Genomic DNA, 20428 nt, shown 5'->3' on the forward strand with positions numbered 1-20428 from the left:
GTGGGGAAAACTGGAACTCTCTCTTATTGGTCTATTAACTAATTTACTGCATGGTGATGTCACAATGGAAGGCCAAAACTCCACCCTACCAAAATAGGCCGAAATATCAGGTTGTCTTTTCAAACAACTCTTACACTTTAAGCGTATTAGCATAATTTTCACAATTTCATCGTATTATCCTAACCTAATAGTGTGGAAATATATATAAAACACAGGTAAACCTAGTTTTTGACTGTACTGGGCCTTTAACAGTTGGTCTTTCTGAACAACCCTTTACTCAGGCCTAAAAAAAAGTGGGTAGAAAGGGTGAACAAATGACTGCAAAATAAATAAGCATGTCTCTTTTATTACACCCCACTTAAGAACCGTATTCTCTGTGAGAGAACTACTGTGACCAAAAGAGCTTGGTCTATCACTGTCCCGCCTATGATAGACATGTTCAGACATCAGGGATTTAATGGGACTTTGTGCTTCAGGGAGAAGGATCTCAGGGGCCGCTTTCAGCTTGGGGCCAAACCGTGTTGTTTAGAGTACTTTCACCCTCCTCTCCTGCCAGCCACTTCCATCATGACTGAGATGCTCATAAATAAGTGCTGTTTGAATGCTACCCCCTCCCATCTACTGTACAGTGTACATTATTGATTATTTGTTCTTAACTCCCATTATTTATTCCAGTGATCAAGTGGAAACCACTCCTTTCACTCTCAATTTTGTCATTATAATCAGTTGTGACTTTGTTATTCAGTGATTAATTTGTAAACAATAAAATAAAAATGGAGTACCAGTCCGCCACGTTATGAGTTGACATGGCTAAGTGATGAAGGAAAGCTAGATGACCTTAAGACAGAAAGAGCGACACACAAGACATGGGCTGTACATGGGAAAAGCTGGCTGCAGTAAAAAGGACAAAGTGCTTTACATGGTAAAGCTTCTCCCTACATCCCTTCTGGCTAATTTGCAGACTATTCCTTACACATTATCATGCTAAATGTCCTTCAGTTTCCAGTGCTTAAAACCATCCATGGAGAAGTGAGCTGTGTCATTGTCTGCCTCGAACGTGCAAGGTCCCCTACAGTCACTCAAGTCTCCCCTCACTCACTAGCTTATCTCTAAAAAGTCACTGGGCCATCTCTAAATGTGTCACACACTCATCGTTCTGGGCTTGACTCAACGCAACATGCAACAATTTTTCTTAGTTACAGTTCAATTAAGGAAATCAATTGAAATTAATTTATTAGGCTCTAATCTATGTATTTCACATGACTGGGCAGGGGCGCAGCCATGGGTGGGTCTGGGAGAGAATAGGCCCACCCACTTGGGAGCCAACCCAGCCAATCAGAATTAGTTTTTCCCAACAAAAGGGCTTTATGAGACAGAAATACTCCTCAGTTTCATCAGCTGTCTGGGTGGCTGGTCTCAGACGATCCCGCAGGTGAAGAAGACGGATGTGGAGGTCCTTGGGCTGGCGTGGTTACGCGTGGTCTGCGGTTGTGAGGCCAGTTCTCTAAAACGACATTGGAGGCAGCTTATGTCTCCAATGTCTTTTAAACATTGAATTTTCTGGCAACAACTCTGGTGGACATTCCTGCAGTCAGCATGCCAATTGCATGCTCCCTCAAAACTTGAGACATCTCTGGCATTGTGTTGTGTGACAAACCTGCACATTTTAGAGTGGCCTTTTATTGTCCCCACAAGGTGCACCTGTGTAATGATCATGCTGTTTAATCAGCTTGTTGATATTCCACACCTGTCAGGTGGATGGATTATCTTGGCAAAGGAGAAATGCTCACTAACAGGGATCTAAACAAATTTGTGCCAACAATTTTAGAGAAATAAGCTTTTTGTGCGTATGGAAAATGTCTGGGATCTTTTATTTCAGCTTATTATGAAACATCAGACCAACACTTTACGTTTATATTTTTGTTCAGTGTAATTCCAGTTTCAAACAGCAATATTGGGATTCTGTGAAGGTTCAAGGAAGAAAGTCTACTGCAAAGTTGGTTTCTAACAGTACCCATCCAACGTGACAGTAGCCTCTGCAAAGTCCCCAACAACCGGATGTTCCAATTTTCAGGGGAAATGGAAAGTGAGCAAGTGATGCAACTTCTCCTTTTGGACATTAACAAGGCGACACTCCCTCTTAACTCCTCCTCGACATTTACTGGATTGATTGAACAGTGCAGAAGAGAACCTCCCATGACAGTGTTTTTTTCTTCTAGTCAAGACTAGTATGTAGGGGATCTAGCTTCAGACGTTTCTTTTATGCCTGCTATGTTAGCGTAACTAATGTGACTGTAAACAACCAAATGTGATGTGGGGGTAAGCAGGGCACAAAAAATATATACAAGGCGTAGGATAACACTGCAGGGTAAAGGATCCTCTCACCACAATTGGAACAAACTTCTTTCCAGTCGCTTGCATTGTGTGTGTAGTTACGAGCCAGTGTAACTGTCAAAATGGAAGGCACTGGACTATGAATTGAGGTCATATTTGTCACATTATCAAAAGGTCCATACACATTTAGCCCAACCAGCTTTGAGTGTGTGAGGTCTATTGGTTTGACAAGACAGGCAGGAGTTGCCTTGTTCCCAGGCTGTAACACATTTAGACACTACAGGGAGAACCTTTCCATCAGAATTACCTAGGGAGAAGCCATTCTAGTCAGTGTCAGCAGTAATGGAGGCAACCAGCAGTGCAAGAACAACAGGTGTAAGAAGCAGACAGGTCTATGTAGAAGCAGTTTTTTTCTACTGCTAGCTCTGATGCAGCAGTGTTGTCTGGTTAGTAAAGCTACAGTAAGTTGTGTTTTCGCCCTGTCGACCCCATACAATACGCAAAAGCTGAGCTAGCTCTGCTCAGGTGGTCAGAGCATACTACTCAAGTAGCACAACTGAACTGCATTGGTAAAGCACAATAAAAGAAATCAACTACATTTGTTAAGTGCAGCAAAGCGCATACAGTTTCAGTGTTATTATAGAAGAATGAGACAGAGTGACATTAACGTTGTCATAAAAATAATGTAAGCACCCATTATAGTAGAGGCAAAGGAAAACTGAATAAAAACTATTCTTCGTCATCTAAATAGGCAAACGCATGATTCATAAAAATACATCGCTTGTTAAAAGGAAATTAAATCCTAATGACAGTTCAAAGTTGAGTGTCTAGAACCGTGCAGGCTAACAAAATGATAGTTTACATACATAACTGACAATAATAAAGGAAACACCAACATAAAGTGACTTAATAGGGCGTTGGGGCCAGAACAGCTTCAATGCACCTTGGCATAGATTCTACAAGTGTCTGGAACTTGGGCGGGATGCGACATGGATGGTGGTGAAAAATGCTGTCTCAGGCACCGCTCCAGAATTTCCCATAAGTGTTCAATTGGGATGAGGTCTGGTGACAGACAGCAATGGAATATGGTTTACATTGTTTTCATGCTCATCAAACCATTCAGTAACCACTCGTGCCCTGTGGTTGGTGGCATAGCCGTTGTAGCCAAAATAATGGCCTGCCAAGCATTTTTATACATGCCCCTAGGCATGATAGGATGATAATTGCTTAACTCAGGTTCCCCACCTGTGTGGAAGCATCTGCTTTGAATATACTTTCTCAAGTGTTTCCATTACTTTGGCAGTTACCACCATCTCTCTTCTTTTTTGTAATAAGCACATCACCCCAAAAAAAATATTGAAAAAAATCTTGCCTGTCTCACAAAAAAAAGAAAAAGGTTTGAAGGCCGCAGAACATTTTGCTTTTCTTAAATTGTTAAAAGAAAGCAAAAATAGTGCAAGAGGTAATGGTACAATTGGATGCTTAAAGTTGGTGATGCAGATGTGACGCAGCATGATCCAGGAAAAGCGGAGTGGGTCTATCCATACGGAGAGGTCGGACAAACCGGTTGCCGTTTATTCCATTATAACGTCCTCCGTCCCTAAATCAAAAACACATCCACTGAAGAGTCAGGCTCCAACAGACTAGCTTTTCCATGCTAGACAGAAAAGTAAAACCCCATGAAGCTTGACATTCCCCCCAGAATAGAGATCAAACTAAGCCAAACAGATATACACAGCGGAATACCCCACCTGCGCATGCCTTTTATTTTCAGGGCTGGCACTTCCTCTGTAATATAGAAGAACTATCTTTGATTGGTTTGGACGCCCTCCTATCCCGGTGCGTCAGTTAATTGAGCCCCCCCTCCCCACATGTTCGCATCTACTAGGTCTGTGAGCCACGGACTGAGGCGTCGCCGTCCGGACTGAGGGCGGCTGGGCGGCCCTGCACCAACACACTGGTGGAAACTGGGGGCAACTGCCCCACTTCGCTCACAAGGTTCTCGTACTCGCTGCTGTCCTCATTATCATCATCATCATCTTCCTCCTCGTCGTCATCATCCTCTTGCCCTGCGGCCTGTCTGTCCAGGGAGTCAGAGCTGGATCCGTCCCCGTTTCCCAGGTAGGGCGTACCAGGGCTAGGAGCAGGGTTGGGGCCAGCACTGAGGCCCAGACCTAATGGGCTGGGAGAAGGGTGGCCGGGGGAGCCCACAGCCTGGGGCCGGGGGAGGAGCGCAGCACTGGTAGGGGAGGATGAGAAGGGGAGAAGTGAGTCATTCTGCAAGGAGAGGAGGTCTGCGTAGGCAGGAGGGTTTGCGGAGGGCCCTGGCCGCTCGGGGGTGGATGGGGTGTGGAAGGCCACTCTGGACAGGAGGGAGGTCTCCGGGGGCTCTGTGTTCTCCTCAGGAGTGGGACGTGGCTCAGGGTTCTGTGCTTCCTGGAGTCCTGAATGACAGAGAGACAAATAGGCTAATATTTAAAAAGGGGAGGGGTTCAATAAGCAACAAAAAACATTTTCTTTTTCAGAAATACATTTGATTTGCGTAATACCACATTGCAAAATACCTCCCCGCATATAGTTACAGGGAGATGATAGTTGATACATGAATCATTTTTCATGAGAATGAATTTGAGCAGCCAAATTCAAACCCAAATAAGTTACATACTTCTCTCTTCATCTGTGGTTTTTCGTTTCCTGAGAACAATTTGCTGTTTGAGTTTGTTCACCTCCTCCTGGACTTTCTCTTTCACACGTTCACTCTGCTCAACCTCTCCACATACAGACTGAAACAGGAAAAAAGCTAACAATTCAAGAATCATATCATCACTATTTTTCTATGTGCCTTCAGAAAGTAGTCAACCTGTTGAATTTTTCCACATTTTGTTTTGTTACAGCCTGAATTAAATATGTAGTAGATTTTGTGTCACTATTCTACACACAATAACCCAAAATGTGAAGGAATTTTGTTTTTAGAAATGTTTACAAAATAATTAAAAATGAAAAGCTAAGAGAGTCAAAAAGGTATTCAAAAATCACATAACTTGCATTGACTCACTGTGTGCAATAGTGGTTTACATGATTTTTGTTATAACTACCCCATCGATGTACGCCAGACATAGAATTCTGTAAGGCCCCTCAGTCAAGTCGTGAATTTCAAGCAGACGTTCGACCATAAAGACTAGGGAGGTTTTCCAATGCCTCGCAAAAAAGGGCACCAATGGTAGATTGGTAAAAATAAAAGCAGACACCGAATATCCCTTTGAGCATAGTGAAGTTATTTATTACACTTCGGAGGGCGTATCAATACACCCAGTCAATACAAAGATACAGGCATCCTTCCTAACTCAGTTGCTGGAGAGGAAGGAAACCGCTATGGGATTTCAATATAAGGCCAATACACAGGAGATTGGTGGCACTGGTAATGGCTGGAGCGGAATGGTATCAAATTCATGGTTCATGTGTTTGATGCCATTCCACTGGCTCCGTTCCGGCTATTATTATTAGCCATCCTCCCCTCAGCGGCCTCCTGTTGGCCAATAGTAATTTTAAAACAAAGAAGGAAGCCTGTACAGCATACTCAGGATTGCTATTCCCTGTATATAGCCATGTTATTTTTACTCTATATTTCTATTCATTGTGTACTTATTCCTCGTGTCACTATTTAAAAAAATATATTGTTAAAAGGATTCGTAAGTAAGCATTTCACTGTTATTCTACACCGGTTGTTTACGAAGCACGTGACAAATAAAATGTTATTGGATTTGAATAAAGATATTCCAAAACATGCATCATGTTTGCAAGAAGGCACTAAATGAATACTGCAAAGAATGTGCCAAAGAAAAATCAACCTTTTGTCCTCAATACAAAGCATGAAGTTCGGGCAAATCCAACAACACTGAGTACCACCACTCTTCATATTTTCAAGCATGGTGGTGGCTGGCTGCATCTTGTTATGGGTACACTTGTCATCGGCAAAGACTAAGGAGATTTTTGGGGGATGAGCAGAAACGCAATAGAGCTAAGCACAGGCAAAATCCTAGAGGAAAACCAAGTTCAGTCCGCTTCCCGACACTGGAAGACAAATTCACATTTCAGCAAGACAACAACCTAAAACAAGGCCAAATATACACTGGAGTTGCTTACCAAGATGACATTGAGTGTTCCTGAGTGTCCTAGTTACAGTTCTGACTTAAATTGGCTTGAAAATCTATGGCAAAACTTTAAAATGGCTGTCTAGCAATGATCAACAACGAACTTGACAGAGCTTGAAGATTTTTTTAAATAAATATTGAATAATCCAGGTGTGCAAAGCTCTTAGACTAACACAAAAAGACTCACAGCTGTAATTGCTGCCAAAAGGTGTTTAACATCTATTGACTCACGGGGTTGAATACTTATCTAAATCAGGATACATTAGGGTTTTATTATTCATACAATTTTTGACAGAGTATTTTGTGTAAAAATAATTACATTCATTTGAAAATCGCACTTTGTAATGCAACAAAATGTGGAAAGGTTCAGGGGGGCGTTGAATACTTTCTGAAGGCACTGTAGCTATGGTGTCAACCAAAGCACCACATTGCTGTTTATGCAAGTATAGTATGTGACTTGTATCAATTGAATGGTATGAATAGGAAATTTGCTGGCAGCCAACTCACTTGCACTTTATCTTGTAGTGCACCGTAGACTTGAAAAATTGTTCTGATATCCTTCATCACACCGTCTTTGTCAAAGAATTCAGCCCTGCAAAACATACAACACATCCCATTTCCATCAAACAAGATTCTCAATAATTAAAAATAAACAAGTTGACAGTGCCTACATGTGGGAGACACTCACCCATGCTCTTTGATGACCTTGGCGTAGTTGAGTGAGGTGTTGGGGACAGAGGAGACCTTGTATTCCTGCTGGCTGGTGTTGCCCAGGTTTGGGATGCTGAGGGTCACCCTCTGGTTGTACCTGCTGGGTGGAATCAGAGAGTTAGTCTGATGATACACTACAGGCAGCCTAGCCCAAAATACCCTTAAACCCATTGATGGCTGGGGCCCTGTAACTTGTATGTAGGGCAGCAACAGTTTACTACTTTGCTTTGATTGATGCCCAGATCCAAAGGATCTAGTTGGGAGTTCAGAAGATGTAATAATCTGCTAATGTCCAGTTTCACCCACACACAATCCCGCGAGGCCTCCACCAACCCACTCTGAGCCAGACAGTAGCATTTAAGTCCCCAGCTTGATTCCAACACACAAGCCTTGAATCCCTACTGTGCTGTGCTGTCCATCTGACCCCAGATATAGAATGGCTAGACCTTACATAGTTGTTTAATCTATGTATGATGCATCTGAACGGTCCTTCTATAAGGTAAGCAGTCATGTGAACGTTAAGACATTCTGACTCTTAAGATGTCCGATACTGTAGGACATTTAAACTGATTTCATATATATTAGTTTCCTGCCCAGGGACAACAGACAAATCTGGTGCAATGGCATGCTGTACATTGTGCCTGACAAATAAATAAAGGAATAAAATACATTATGCCTATGCACCTGAGGAGCCTCCACAACTAGCAACCATTTTGTCTCAAAGGAGAGGCCACTACTGTTCGCCGCCTCTGTGGAATCTGTGCCACTGGATATTTATGCTTTTATCCAACTCTCACATACACTGACCTGCAAGCACAGGGTGAGAAACAGCCTGGGAATAATCACAGAGGAGGGTGGTTCAACAGCTAACGTAATGTACAGTTTGAATGCGTGGATTATAAAGGGCTCCATTGCCAAAATCCCTAAGAATCCCATTAAAGGTGTGTGGATTGTTCAGCATTGCCAACATATGCACCAGCCCGTTTGTGCATGCTGTTTGGTACTGCGTGCATATAGCTATGTGTAGGTAGTCCTACCTGCGATTGGGTCTGAACAGCACATATTCCAGGGCGTGTGTGGAGTTGTTGGCCGTGGAGATGAAGCTAAAGAGGAGGAAGACTAGGTCAGGCACGCCCAGGAGCTGGGTCAGCTGCTTATGGATGATCTGTTCCCTGAACGACATCTGCTGCTGCGTGTTCCTCCTGAACCTGTACCAGCCGATGACATTCTACGCGGGGGAGGGGGGACAAGTACAAGACGGTCATTTAAAAGATGCACAGCCAGTGTTTTAGCTAGATACTACTGGCCAATAATACCACTAAATGTTCATACAAATAGACCCACAATAAATACTCACTTTCCGCCTGTCTTTAAGAATTCTGTTAAGACTCTCTTCATTGACTTGTCCAGCATAATCATAAAAGCTGGTGGGGGAAAGATACAGACAAAAAGTCAATTTCCTCACAGTAGCTCTGCATTTGTTACTCAAAACTCATGGTGGGGTGGGGCCACCTACTGTTCACTGAAAATTACATCCCTCATTTGTTGAATGAAAGTACTGTGCAGCATTTAACCTACAATGTGCACGATGGCATGATCAAGGCAAAGCTTAATCTCAGATTGGATAAATAATTTATCACTAGTCTAATTATATTCAAGCCCATAACTTGCACATAAACCAAGCAGTCATTTGGAAAAAACATTTTACTTTTTGTTATGTCACAAAATGTCATTAAGGACAACAAATTCCATCTAATTTTAAATAATATAATATCTTACCTAAATAGCTGTGCACAAGGTTCATGATTGTGGACTTCTGTTTAAAAAAAAAGAACATGCATGTATGGTTATTAAACTCCATCATATAGTGTTAGTCTAATGTCATCCTGTGTAGCTCAATTGGTAGAGCATGGTGCTTGCAACTCCAGGGTTGTGGGTTTGAGTCCCAAGGGGGACCAGTATGAATATGTATGGATTCAATACTGTAAGTCGTTCTGGATAAGAGTGTCTGCTAAATGACTAAAATGTAAAATAAATATATATATATATATATATAAAATAATAAAATGTTGAGATGACTACAAATTGTAAGACTTTAGTCAGCCTACTGTAATATTGCATACAAAATACATTACTAGCTACATAACATATTGAACAGCTGCAGTAAAGGTCTTCCACTATAAACAGAAAAAACAAAAGACACTCCTTTTGATCTGAAACCTGCCAGTCCAGTTTGACAGAATTCCAATGTAGCATGGAGCATATAATCCACCAAGACAAGCCTGGAAACAAATAGGTTGGTTTCTTTGAGTTGGCTACCCAAGGCCTTACCTACTACTTGGAGTAGTTCAGAATTGCTGATCTGTGTATCACTGATGCTGACAGTTTCCTCATGCCTAACTTCTCCTAAAAGGAATCCCTCCTGTAGGATCAAAAAGTTGTTTATAATTATAAAATAGGCCTAGATAATAATAAACACTCAAACAGCACTGAGGCCTAACACTTTTTAAGCTCTCACTACACATTGTCAAAACAAATCATGTGTCAAATGTCAGGTAAAACATTAGGCAGCATCGACACACAACTCAGTTTGCTGACAGGTGTCAATCCAGTGTTCTAATGGTAAACAAAAACTTGTGTGGCTTGAATGCATGCTGATTTATTTGATAAATTCACTTCCTAGTTGTCCAACTAGCTAGCTTGCTAACTATGTGGTAACAGTGCTAGAATAAATTACTTGACAAAAACAATACAACAAACAATTATATAGCAATAAATATGGAGCTACATTTTTGGCCAGTTAACATTAGTTAGCTAGATCATAACATGACAGGCTAACTGGCTAGCATAACCGGCTAACTGGCTACAGTAGATAACGCGGAAACAATCTAGACAGTTAGCTTGCTCTACCTGTCTGACGATGACATGACCAGAATCTTAACTAGTTCATTTTTAGTGCTTGGTGTGCAGGAGATGCAATTGACATTTTGCAAATATAGTTAAATCAACCAACTAGTTATAGTTACATAAATGTTGCATTGTCAAACCTATACATATACAGTCGACACCGCGGAAGTCAGTTGGGTTGACATAGATAGCTAGCAAATGTCTCGCTATGTAAGTGATTGCGCTTAGTTTGCAGCTAGCTAGCAACAGGAAGATGACACTGGGAAATCCACTGACTTAATTTCAGACAATAACATCAAAATATACACCCAAGTTGTAACTAAACAAATGTATGCACTCTCTCCCAATTCATTAAAATGTTTCCTGTACTTACATGATCAGAGTTGCTGTTAGCGCTGTGATAACACACAGAACTAAAAGTATATCCCGAAATGGATGCCGCCATGATGGAAACATCCCATCAAAACTCAATGATAGCACCCCCCCCCTCTAGATGATTCACCGGATGTATAAATATGAAGCATCCGGTTGGCGTTTCCACTCACCACCAAATATGGTGATGAGAGGAAGACCAGTGGCTGGTAGTAGGACAAAATGAAGCGAGATGGATTTTGGCCGACATTCTGCAAATTTTCTAATCGATTTGATCTCCATACAGTTTGTTTCAAAAACTAAAATGTGTTACGAATAGTGGACTAAGTTTTGTAGACTTGACCCTTTAAATGGCATGGTTTAGAAGGACTGCAAGGGCGAATTGAGTCAGTGCACACGCGCACTTCACAGAGTAGGCGTTCCCTATCAGAAAAATCTAAATACGTGCTAGGACGCGTCAATAAACTCGTACTTGGCTCTGCCCACATCCTTGCTTGTTCTGCCTACAATGGTCGATCTTGAGTTACTTATACAACTCTTTGGTTCACGCTCGCTCCTCTGGGCGTCATAAACATAATGGGAAACGTAGATGTCTGTGCATTATTATAAACGATTACGCATATCGCTTAATTTACGTTGCCTAACTAGCTACAGCATTCCTCTTATTTAAAACATACAGAATATGTGCACATGAAAGTAGAGGAACACGTTTTGATGCTTGCTTCCTGTCTGCGTTCGCTACTTTGCTAGCTAACGTTAGCTACTTTGGTTTATACAGCAAGAAGCTAGATATCGATCTGGTATGGAATCCATTGAATGCACGCGTGGCTGTCCAAAGACCCCAAAAATCAATGAGGACTTGGTCAAAGATGATTTTACACCCTCGAAGCTCGGAACGAAAGAATAGTGAGTGTTCCAAATGACACATCACTGTTCTCCTTGCCCAGCATAATTGCTAATGTTACATTTTGTATTTTTTGTATTTATTAGTGATTCCCATACGGTCCAAAAATCATTAAGGCACAACGCCACACGAGCTGTTTTACGCCACTATTTATAGAAACGTTGTATCTTTCTGTTCCTTGCGATGTTACATTATTTTCATTTATTTTTTTTAGCTGGGATGATGCGTACCAGAGGGAATTGCAGACGTTTAAAGACATTGGGGACGTTGGTGAGATATGGTAAAGATAATTCTGGTTGTAGTGTACATGGATCTGTGCAGCCCTATATCAACTTTGAATTGCAATGGATTGGGGAGGTGGAATTAATGTCTATGGGTGGAATGTTAATTTGCCTGTAACACTTTGCCCCAGTGAACCACCTACTACAATATACAGCAACCAAGGACATGTTGTTCTGCACTTTGCCCCATATCTATTTCCCCAAGGTTTGGAGAAGAGAGTATGGACCGTGTGCTGCGGTGGATGGAGAAAGAGGAAATCCCAGAAGACACTGCTATACTTGATATTGGCACAGGGAATGGTGTCCTCTTAGTAGAACTGGTAGGCTTTGAAAAAAATTTAAAGGTGTGGAATTACTATGCTGTAAAAATGCCTATTAGGCCTACACCTGTAGCATATACTGAATGTACAAAACATTAAGAGCACCTGCTCTTTCCATGACAGACTGACCAGGTGAATCCAGGTGACATCTATGATCCCTTATTGATGTCACTTGTTAAATTCACTTCAATCAGTGTAGATGTAGGGGAGGAGATAGGTTAAAGAAACACCTTTAAGCCTTGAGACAATTGAGACGTGGATTGTGTATGTGTGCCATTCAGAGGGTGTGTGTCAAGAACTGCAACTCTGCTGGGTTTTTCACGCTCAACAGTTGCCCCGTCTATTAAGAATGGTCCACCACCCAAAAGACCTCCAGCCAACTTGACACAACTGTGGGAAGGATTGGAGACAGCATGGGCCAGCATCCCTGTGGAACGCATTCGACACCTTGTAGAGTCCATGCCCTGACAAATTGAGGCTGTTCTGAGGTTAAAAGGGGGTGCAACTCAATATTAGGAATGTTTTGTACACTCAGTGTAGGACAACATTAGATTAAATACTTTCTTCACCTATGTCAATCATTTTTGCCTTTGTATGACTATTCATGTTCTTTATGCATTCTGATTGTTTTTCTTCTCTAGGCCAAAAGTGGATACACAAATCTCACAGGAATAGATTATTCTGCTGCCTCTGTTAAACTTGCAAGAAGTGTACTGCAGACAGAAGACTTTTCTAATGTGGAAGTCAAGGTAAGCCCTAACTGCTGTGCGTGTGTGTGTAGAAATTATAATCGCTACAGTAACGGCATAGTATCTGCTGTTGCACAGTACATTAGCAGCTTTGTAATTGCAGTGCACAGTAATGGAGTTGAGCGGTTTTTGTTAATACACAAGTGATAAGGGAGAGTACCTATTTCTCTTTTGCAATAACAACAAATAGCCAGTGTTTTGGTCATGTGTATAGCAGCAATTGTTATGTGCATGGGACACATGGGTACAGCAGATGGTATACTGAACAGTTGGTGGCACTATTTGATTGTATTGTGAGATCTATGCACAGACACCAACACGCACCTCCATACAGTATGTCTAAACCTCATACCTATTCATTATACAGTCATATTTTAATAAATGAATAACATTATATTGGTCGCTAATGCTTTGGAAGAAAAATAGGTGTGATGCACTGCATACAGTTGAAGTCAGAAGTTTACATACACTTAGGTTGGTGTCTTTAAAACTTGTTTTTCAACCACTCCACACATTTCTTGTTAACGAACTATAGTTTTGGCAAGTCGGTTAGGATATCTACTTTGTGCATGACACAAGTAATTTTTCCAACAGTTGTTTACAGACAGATTATTTCACTTATCATTCACTGTATCACAATTCCAGTGGGTCAGAAGTTTACATACACTAAGTTGACTGTGCCTTTAAACAGCTTGGAAAATTCCATAAAATGACATGGCTTTAGAAGCTTCTGATAGGCTAATTGACATCATTTGAGTCAATTGGAGGTGTACCAGTGGATGTATTTCAAGGCTTCCCTTCAAACTCAGTGCCTCTTTGCTTGATATCATGGGAAAATCAAAAGAAATCAGCCAAGACCACAGAAAGAACATTGTAGACCTCCACAAGTCTGGTTCATCCGTGGGAGCAATTTCCAAATGCCTGAAGGTACCACGTTCATCTGTACAAACAATAGTACACAAGTATAAACACCATGGGACCACGCAGCCGTCATACCGCTCAGGAAGGAGACGCGTTTTGTCTCCTAGAGATGAACGTACTTTGGTGCGAAAAGTGCAAATCAATCCCAGAACAACAGCAAAGGACCTTGTGAAGATGCTGGAGGAAACAGGTACAAAATGATCTATATGCACAGTAAAACAAGTCCTACATCGACATAAACTGAAAAGCCGCTCAGCAAGGAAGAAGCCACTGCTCCAAAAATGCCATTTAAAAAAGCCAGACTACGGTTTGCAACTGCACATGGGGACAAAGATCGTACTTTGCTTTGATGAAACAAAAATGGAACTGTTTGGCCATAATGACCATCGTTATGTTTGGAGGAAAAAGGGGGATGCTTGCAAGCCGAAGAACACCATCCCAACCGTGAAGCACGGGGGTGGCAGCATCATGTTGTGGGGGTGCTTTGCTGCAGGAGGGACTGGTGCACTTCACAAAATAGATGGCATCATTAGGGAGGAAAATGATGTGGATATATTGAAGCAACATCTCAAGACCTCAGTCAGGAAGTTATAGCTTGTTCGCAAATGGGTCTTCCAAATGAACAATGACCCCAAGCATACTTCCAAAGTTGTGTCAAAATGGCTTAAGGACAACAAAGTCAAGGTATTGGAGTGGCCATCACAAAGCCCTGACCTCAACCCTATAGAAAATTTGTGGGCAGGACTGAAAAAGCGTGTGCGAGCAAGGAGGCCTACAAACCTGACTCAGTTACACCAGATCTGTCAGGAGGAATGGGCCAAAATTCACCCAACTTATTGTGGGAAGCTTGTGGAAGGCTACCGAAAATGTTTGACCCAAGTTAAACAATTTAAAAGCAATGCTACCAAATAATAATTGAGTGTATGTAAACTTCTGACCCACTGGGAATGTAAGAAATAAAAGCTGAAATAAATCATTCTCTGTACTATTATTCTGACATTTCACATTCTTAAAATCAAGTGGTGATCCTAAATAACTATTTACTAGGATTAATGTAGATTAAATGTATTTGGCTAAGGTTTATGTAAACTTCTGACTTCAACTGTATATGTGACATACATGTCTGTCAGAATGACCATTTCATGAATAAAAAACCTTTTGTTGAATTTTTTTAATGATTTAAGCATACTGTAATGGTATAATGCCACGTACAGGACTGGAATATAAAAATGTAAATTTCCAACATTTATCAACATCCCCTTACTCCATCCCAGTAATATTATGTTTAGGACTGAGGGTCTCTTGGATGGACCCCAGGCCACGGACAAACCCAGCCATTGATGCTTAGCTCTGCATGAAATATTCAACTGCCAGTTACACAAACTAGCTTTCAGCGCACCGTATCCCCTAGCCTAGGGCTGCTGCCATAAGGGGAAACTCTCCTGTGTTTACCTTGCATGGTGGAGGGGTAGCAGGGGGGTGTTAAAAGTAATGGGACTCCGCCTGGCTTTGGATTCAGCCACCTTGTGCCTGGGAGAACTGATGGGATTTAACACATCTGCAGGAACACATGTGCAAGAAAAACAGATTTTAAATGCTGCTCAGCCATACGATACCGTACCTAGGGATGAGTGAGGTTTCCTCCCCCATACACACACATGCATAGTATAATATCTTACTGTACACCTTCCTGTGGAGCAATGTTCCCATTTTTGCCACTGAGCTAATTTCTGGTCTGCTGAAAGCAAACTTGAACGTTGTGAATATTCTGTGCAACTTCCAGCGCTTGTTTACTGTGAACACTGAGGCTGTACCCGCTTTAAATTAGTTTTAAGTGGCTAAGTAGGCTACTGTGGCTATTTGATCATAATGTTGGCCTACCAGAGTGGCCTAACATCAAAAACATTGGAGAAAATACATCCCATACAATTTAACATGGAAATAGCTGTTTTATCATTTCTTTTTATTTAGCTAGGCAAGTCAGTTAAGAACAAATTCTTATTTTTAATGACAGTGGGTTAACTGCCTTTTTCAGGGGCAGAACGACAGTTTTTATTTTTACCTTGTCAGCTCGGGGATTCGATCTTGCATCCTTTCAGTTACTAGTCCAACGCTCTAACCACTAGCCTACCTGCCGCCCCATTCAGCCTACAGTAGCAGCCAATGTGTGGTGTTCGATGTAGGCCTACATTCCATGAGACTTAAACACATGCAGGGCAAGGAGGTGATTGAAAATGTTGTTTGATGCAAGAAACCACTTTACAAAATATAATGCATTATTATTCCCATAACATTATTATGTAGAATCAGACAAATTATGCTACCATCTGGCTGTTGACTACTTAGTGTATTGCTGTAAACAGTCCAGTTCAAAGTAAATGGCACAGATCCATATATCGCAATGGCTTATTTGCATATAAGCCTACTGCAGCTCTGATTGGTTATGCCGCACGGGTCTGTGTAGTGTGTCAATGCAATTGAATCCTACTCCGACGCGTTCTGCCTACAACAAAATCTATTGCGTAGTTAGTTTTGCATACTAATAAGTCTTGCATAGTTAGTTTTGTTTTGGGGTGTTTGTATTGAAAGTGGCTGACATTGCGTTGGGTCGATCACAATTGCCACAGTAAAGGGATTGAGCTTGACTCAACTTTCTATCTCATGCTTCTCTCTGTGGGCTAGAGGGATCATTGCTCTGGAGCTGTGTACTGTATACTGTACTTGGCCAGGGTGCTTGCTGTTGAAGTCAATATTGACCTGAGTCTGGCAGCATTCCTGCATGGGTAGCGGTGGGTGTGTATGTTAGCATCATGGTCCATCATGGTCCCCCAGAGCAGTAGAAGACAGTGTGTGTGAGTGACTAGCCTGTAGCGTACCATCTAGTTAGTGTCTGCCTGGGACAATCCCACCTCTGTCACCATTTGGATGTGTGTTTTTCCACTGTTTTAAGCCTTGCCCTCCCACCCCTGGCCTAAATCACATCACTGAGGTTTATGGCTGCATCCGTCCAAAACGAACGGAGTCATTCCAATGGACATACAGATTTCTCTCAACACTGAATCACTGCTAACCTCCTCATAAAATGCCAATGATGTGACCCTTAGGTGGTGGTGAGTGTGTGGCTGATTGGCTCGGTCTAGTGTTCCATGGCCTATAAGGATAAGAGGTCTTTCATTGGTGGTAGGTCCTCAGCAGTGGTCAGGTTTGACCACAGGGGCGAAAGTGCTCTACTTTTTCACAGATATTAGCCTCTGTCACATGGTTGCTCATGTTCAACAGATATTGAAGCCAAAGATTGATGCTGAAAGTCCTTTATATGCAGTGCCTTCAAAGTATTCATACCCCTGGACCTTTTCCACATTTTGTTGTTACAGCCTGAATTTAAAATGGATTAAATTGAGATTTAGTGTCACTGGCCTACACACAATACCCCATAATATGAAAGTGGAATGATGTTTAGTCATTTTTACAAATTAATTAAAAATGAAATGCTGAAATATCTTGTCAATAAGTATTCAACCACTTTGTTATGGCAAGCCTAAATAAGTTCAGGAGTAAAATTTGCTTAACAAGTGAAATAAGTTACATGGACTCGCACTGTGTGCAATAATAGTTTTAACATGATTTATTAATGACTACCTCATCTCTGTACCCCACACATACAATTATCTGTAAGGTCCCTCAGTCGAGCAGTGGATTTCAAACACAGATTCAACCTTGAAGACCAGGGAGGTTTTCCAATGCCTTGCAAAGAAGGGCACCTATTGGTAGATAAGAAAGCAGACATTGAATATCCCTTTGAGCATGGTGAAGTTATTAATTATAGTTTGGTGTTTCAATACACCCAGTCACTACAAAGATACAGGTGTCCTTCATAACTCATTTGCCAGAGAGGAAGGAAACCGCCAATGGTGACTTTAAAAGAGTTAGATTTTAATGGTTGTGATAGAACTGAGGACGGATAAACAACGTTGTAGTTACTCCACAATACTAACCTAAATGACAGAGCAAAAAGAAGGAAGCCTGTACATAATAAGGCACTAAAGTAAAACTGCAAAAAATTTGGCAAATAAATTAACTTTGTCTTGGAAGCAGACCCTTATGTTTGGGGCAAATCCAACACATCACTGAGTACCACTCTTCATATTTTCAATAATGTTGGGGGCTGCATCATATTATGTGTATGTTTGTCATCGGCAAGAACTAGGGAATAGAGCACAGGCAAAATCCTAGAGGAAACCTGGTTTAGTCTCCTTTCCAACAGACACTGGGAGACAAATTCACCATTCAGCAGGACAATAACTTAAAACACAAGGCCAAATATACACTGGAATTGCTTACCAAGAGGACATTGAATGTTCCTGAGTAGCCTAGTTAAAGTTTTGACTTAAATTAGCTTGAAAATCTATGGCAAGGCTTGAAAATGGCTGTCTAGCAATGATCAACAACCAACTTGACAGAGCTTGAATTTTTAAAAGAATGTGCAAATATTGTACAATCCAGGTGTGAAAGCTCTTAGATACAGCTGTGAGTCTTTCTGGGTAAGTAATGGCTGCCCAATGTGATTCTAATATGTATTGACTTAGGGTTGTCAATACTTATGTAAATAAGAGATTTCTGTATTAAATGTTCTATAAATTGGCAAATGTATGAAATGTTTTCACTTTGTCATTATGGGGTATTGTGTGTTGGTGGGTGATGGGAAAAAAATCTATCATCCATTTTGAATTCAGGCTGGAACACAACAAAATGTTGAAGTCACGGGGTATGAATACTTTCTAAAGGCACTATCAGTTTAATGCCAAAGAGTTTGAGAAATGATAGACTTGGTGTATAGGCTCTCTCATACAGCCATAATGTAGCTCAACACATCTGGAGTACCAGGCTATTGTATATAAATGTAAATATGATTCAAGCATATACTGATATCAACTCACTCACTGTGCCTTTTGCATCATACTAGGAGGTGGACTTCTTGAGATGCTCTGGAGAGTTGAGCGGCTTTGACGTATGCATCGACAAGGGCACATTTGACGCCATAAGCCTGAACCCAGAGAACACTGAGGACGGCAAAGCATGTTACATCCAATCCCTGAGAGGGGCATTGAAGGAGGAGGGGCTATTCATCATCACTTCCTGCAACTGGACGAAGGAACAGCTACTACAGATGTTCAGCCAAGGTGAGTGAACCATCCGAGATACTCCTGGAATGTTATGAGTGCACCATTGGATTACACTTTTCAGGACGCCTCCATCCCACAGTCAACATAATGATAACCTAAATATCTGTTTGTTTCCTGAATGCAAAGTCAGTTCTCATCAGTAACCTTGATTGTTTATGGCATCTTTTATGCTGTTATGATGATCATTTTGAATGCTCAATAGCAAGTTAAGTATTATCAGCAGGGAGTAGGGCAGTTTTGAGCTTGTAAAATCTTTGTTTGGGTGGTTCATTTCGGTGTCTGGCCTATTATTAAAGTGTTGATATAATGCCACAACCAAGACAGCTCTCTGGCCAAACGTCAGGTTATAACAAAAGCAGCCTTGTTTAGCCAGTATTTAAGCAATCTTCCATTTGCTGTCATCCTTCAGCATGAGTAAGAGCTGGGGAGATGCTTTTGGGACCAAGGCCATGTGAACATCATCTGTCAAAATGACAGCTTCTCTCTACTGGCTTTGAAGATGCACCACAGATGGTGAATGATAGTTGCTTAAAAACCCACACAAAACCATAGTCTAGTGCAAGGGTTTTGAGGGAGTTTCACAGCTTGAAAAGCAATGCTAACACAGCAAGGTATTAACTCTATGCTTGCTGCTCATAAACGTATTGTCTTTGACTTGCAGGGTTTGATTTTGTGAAAGAGCTACCAACGCCCCGCTTCCAGTTTGGTGGCAAGACTGGCAACAGTGTGACCGCAATAATCTTCAAACGACGACACTGACTTTTGCCCTCAAGCAAATCAGCATTCTGAAATGTTGTTTTTATGGACTTTTTCCACAATCATTTATTCTTCAATTAAAAAGTTCCTTTTTGTGAAATGTTTTTGAGAAAGGATCATACCAACAATCAGTATTCCCCCAAATAAATGTTATGTCTTGCACATTGACATTTTTCCACTTTCCTTCCCTTTTCTCCACATTGTATCAGACCCTAGCCTGTTGGGGCTACAGGTTAGCAATGAACCCCGAGCCGGGATTGCTAACAAGGCTGGAAATTCAAAACATCAAAAATCTAATAATTTCAATTTCTCAAACAATCAACTATTTTACACAATTTAAATGATAAACATCTCCTTAATCTAACCACATTGTTCGATTTTCAAAGAGGCTTTACGGCAAAAGCATAAAGTTAGATTATGTTAGGACAGTACATAGCCACAAAAGTACAAACATCCATTTTCAATTCAAGGTCAGGCGTCACCAAAAGCAGAAACCAGCTTGAATTATGCACTAACTTTTGTCAATCTCCATCAGATGACACTCCTAGGACATTATGTTATACAATACATGCATTTTTTGTTCCATCAAGTTCATATTTATATCCAAAAACAGCATTTTACAGTAGCGTGAAATTCAGATCTTTTTCTTCTCTGAAATGCTTCCGGTGAACATAACAAAATTACTATTCGAAAACATTGGTAAATTATAATATTGTCATTCAAAGAATAATATATTATCATCTCGTAATTGCTACCGAATGGCCAGATCTCAAAATAACTTTACAATAAACGGGGTGCTATGCTAAGAACAACAGGCTATGCTATACAGTTAGCATCAT

The 20428-nt window shown here is 41.1% G+C and overlaps 2 protein-coding genes across 3 annotated transcripts; one reads left to right on the plus strand and one right to left on the minus strand.

Annotated features, from left to right (window-relative positions):
* Window positions 1–326: 326 nt before the first annotated feature.
* abraxas2 (abraxas 2, BRISC complex subunit) lies at window positions 327–10619 on the minus strand. Of its 2 annotated transcripts, none has more exons than XM_014204450.2 (9): window positions 10477–10619; window positions 9528–9618; window positions 8976–9012; window positions 8554–8620; window positions 8234–8424; window positions 7174–7293; window positions 6993–7077; window positions 5000–5117; window positions 327–4778 (listed from the first exon to the last, which is right to left on the minus strand). In XM_014204450.2, the coding sequence occupies exons 1-9, from the start codon at window positions 10546–10548 to the stop codon at window positions 4219–4221; spliced, it is 1341 nt and encodes a 446-aa protein (XP_014059925.1). In that variant the 5' UTR covers window positions 10549–10619; the 3' UTR covers window positions 327–4218. The 2 variants fall into 2 exon arrangements, with proteins under 2 accessions (XP_014059925.1, XP_014059913.1); XM_014204438.2 differs by having other exon boundaries at window positions 7174–7296.
* A 359-nt stretch (window positions 10620–10978) lies between these two features.
* Window positions 10979–19748, plus strand: eef1akmt2 (EEF1A lysine methyltransferase 2). Its single transcript, NM_001141114.1, is given in 6 exon segments — window positions 10979–11381; window positions 11594–11659; window positions 11866–11980; window positions 12622–12729; window positions 18614–18830; window positions 19495–19748. Coding segments are annotated over 6 exon segments (708 nt in total). The 5' UTR covers window positions 10979–11277; the 3' UTR covers window positions 19593–19748.
* The last annotated feature ends 680 nt before the right edge of the window (window positions 19749–20428 follow it).

This window comes from Salmo salar, chromosome ssa01 (genome assembly GCF_905237065.1).
Source record: "Salmo salar chromosome ssa01, Ssal_v3.1, whole genome shotgun sequence".
NCBI lineage: Eukaryota > Metazoa > Chordata > Actinopteri > Salmoniformes > Salmonidae > Salmo > Salmo salar.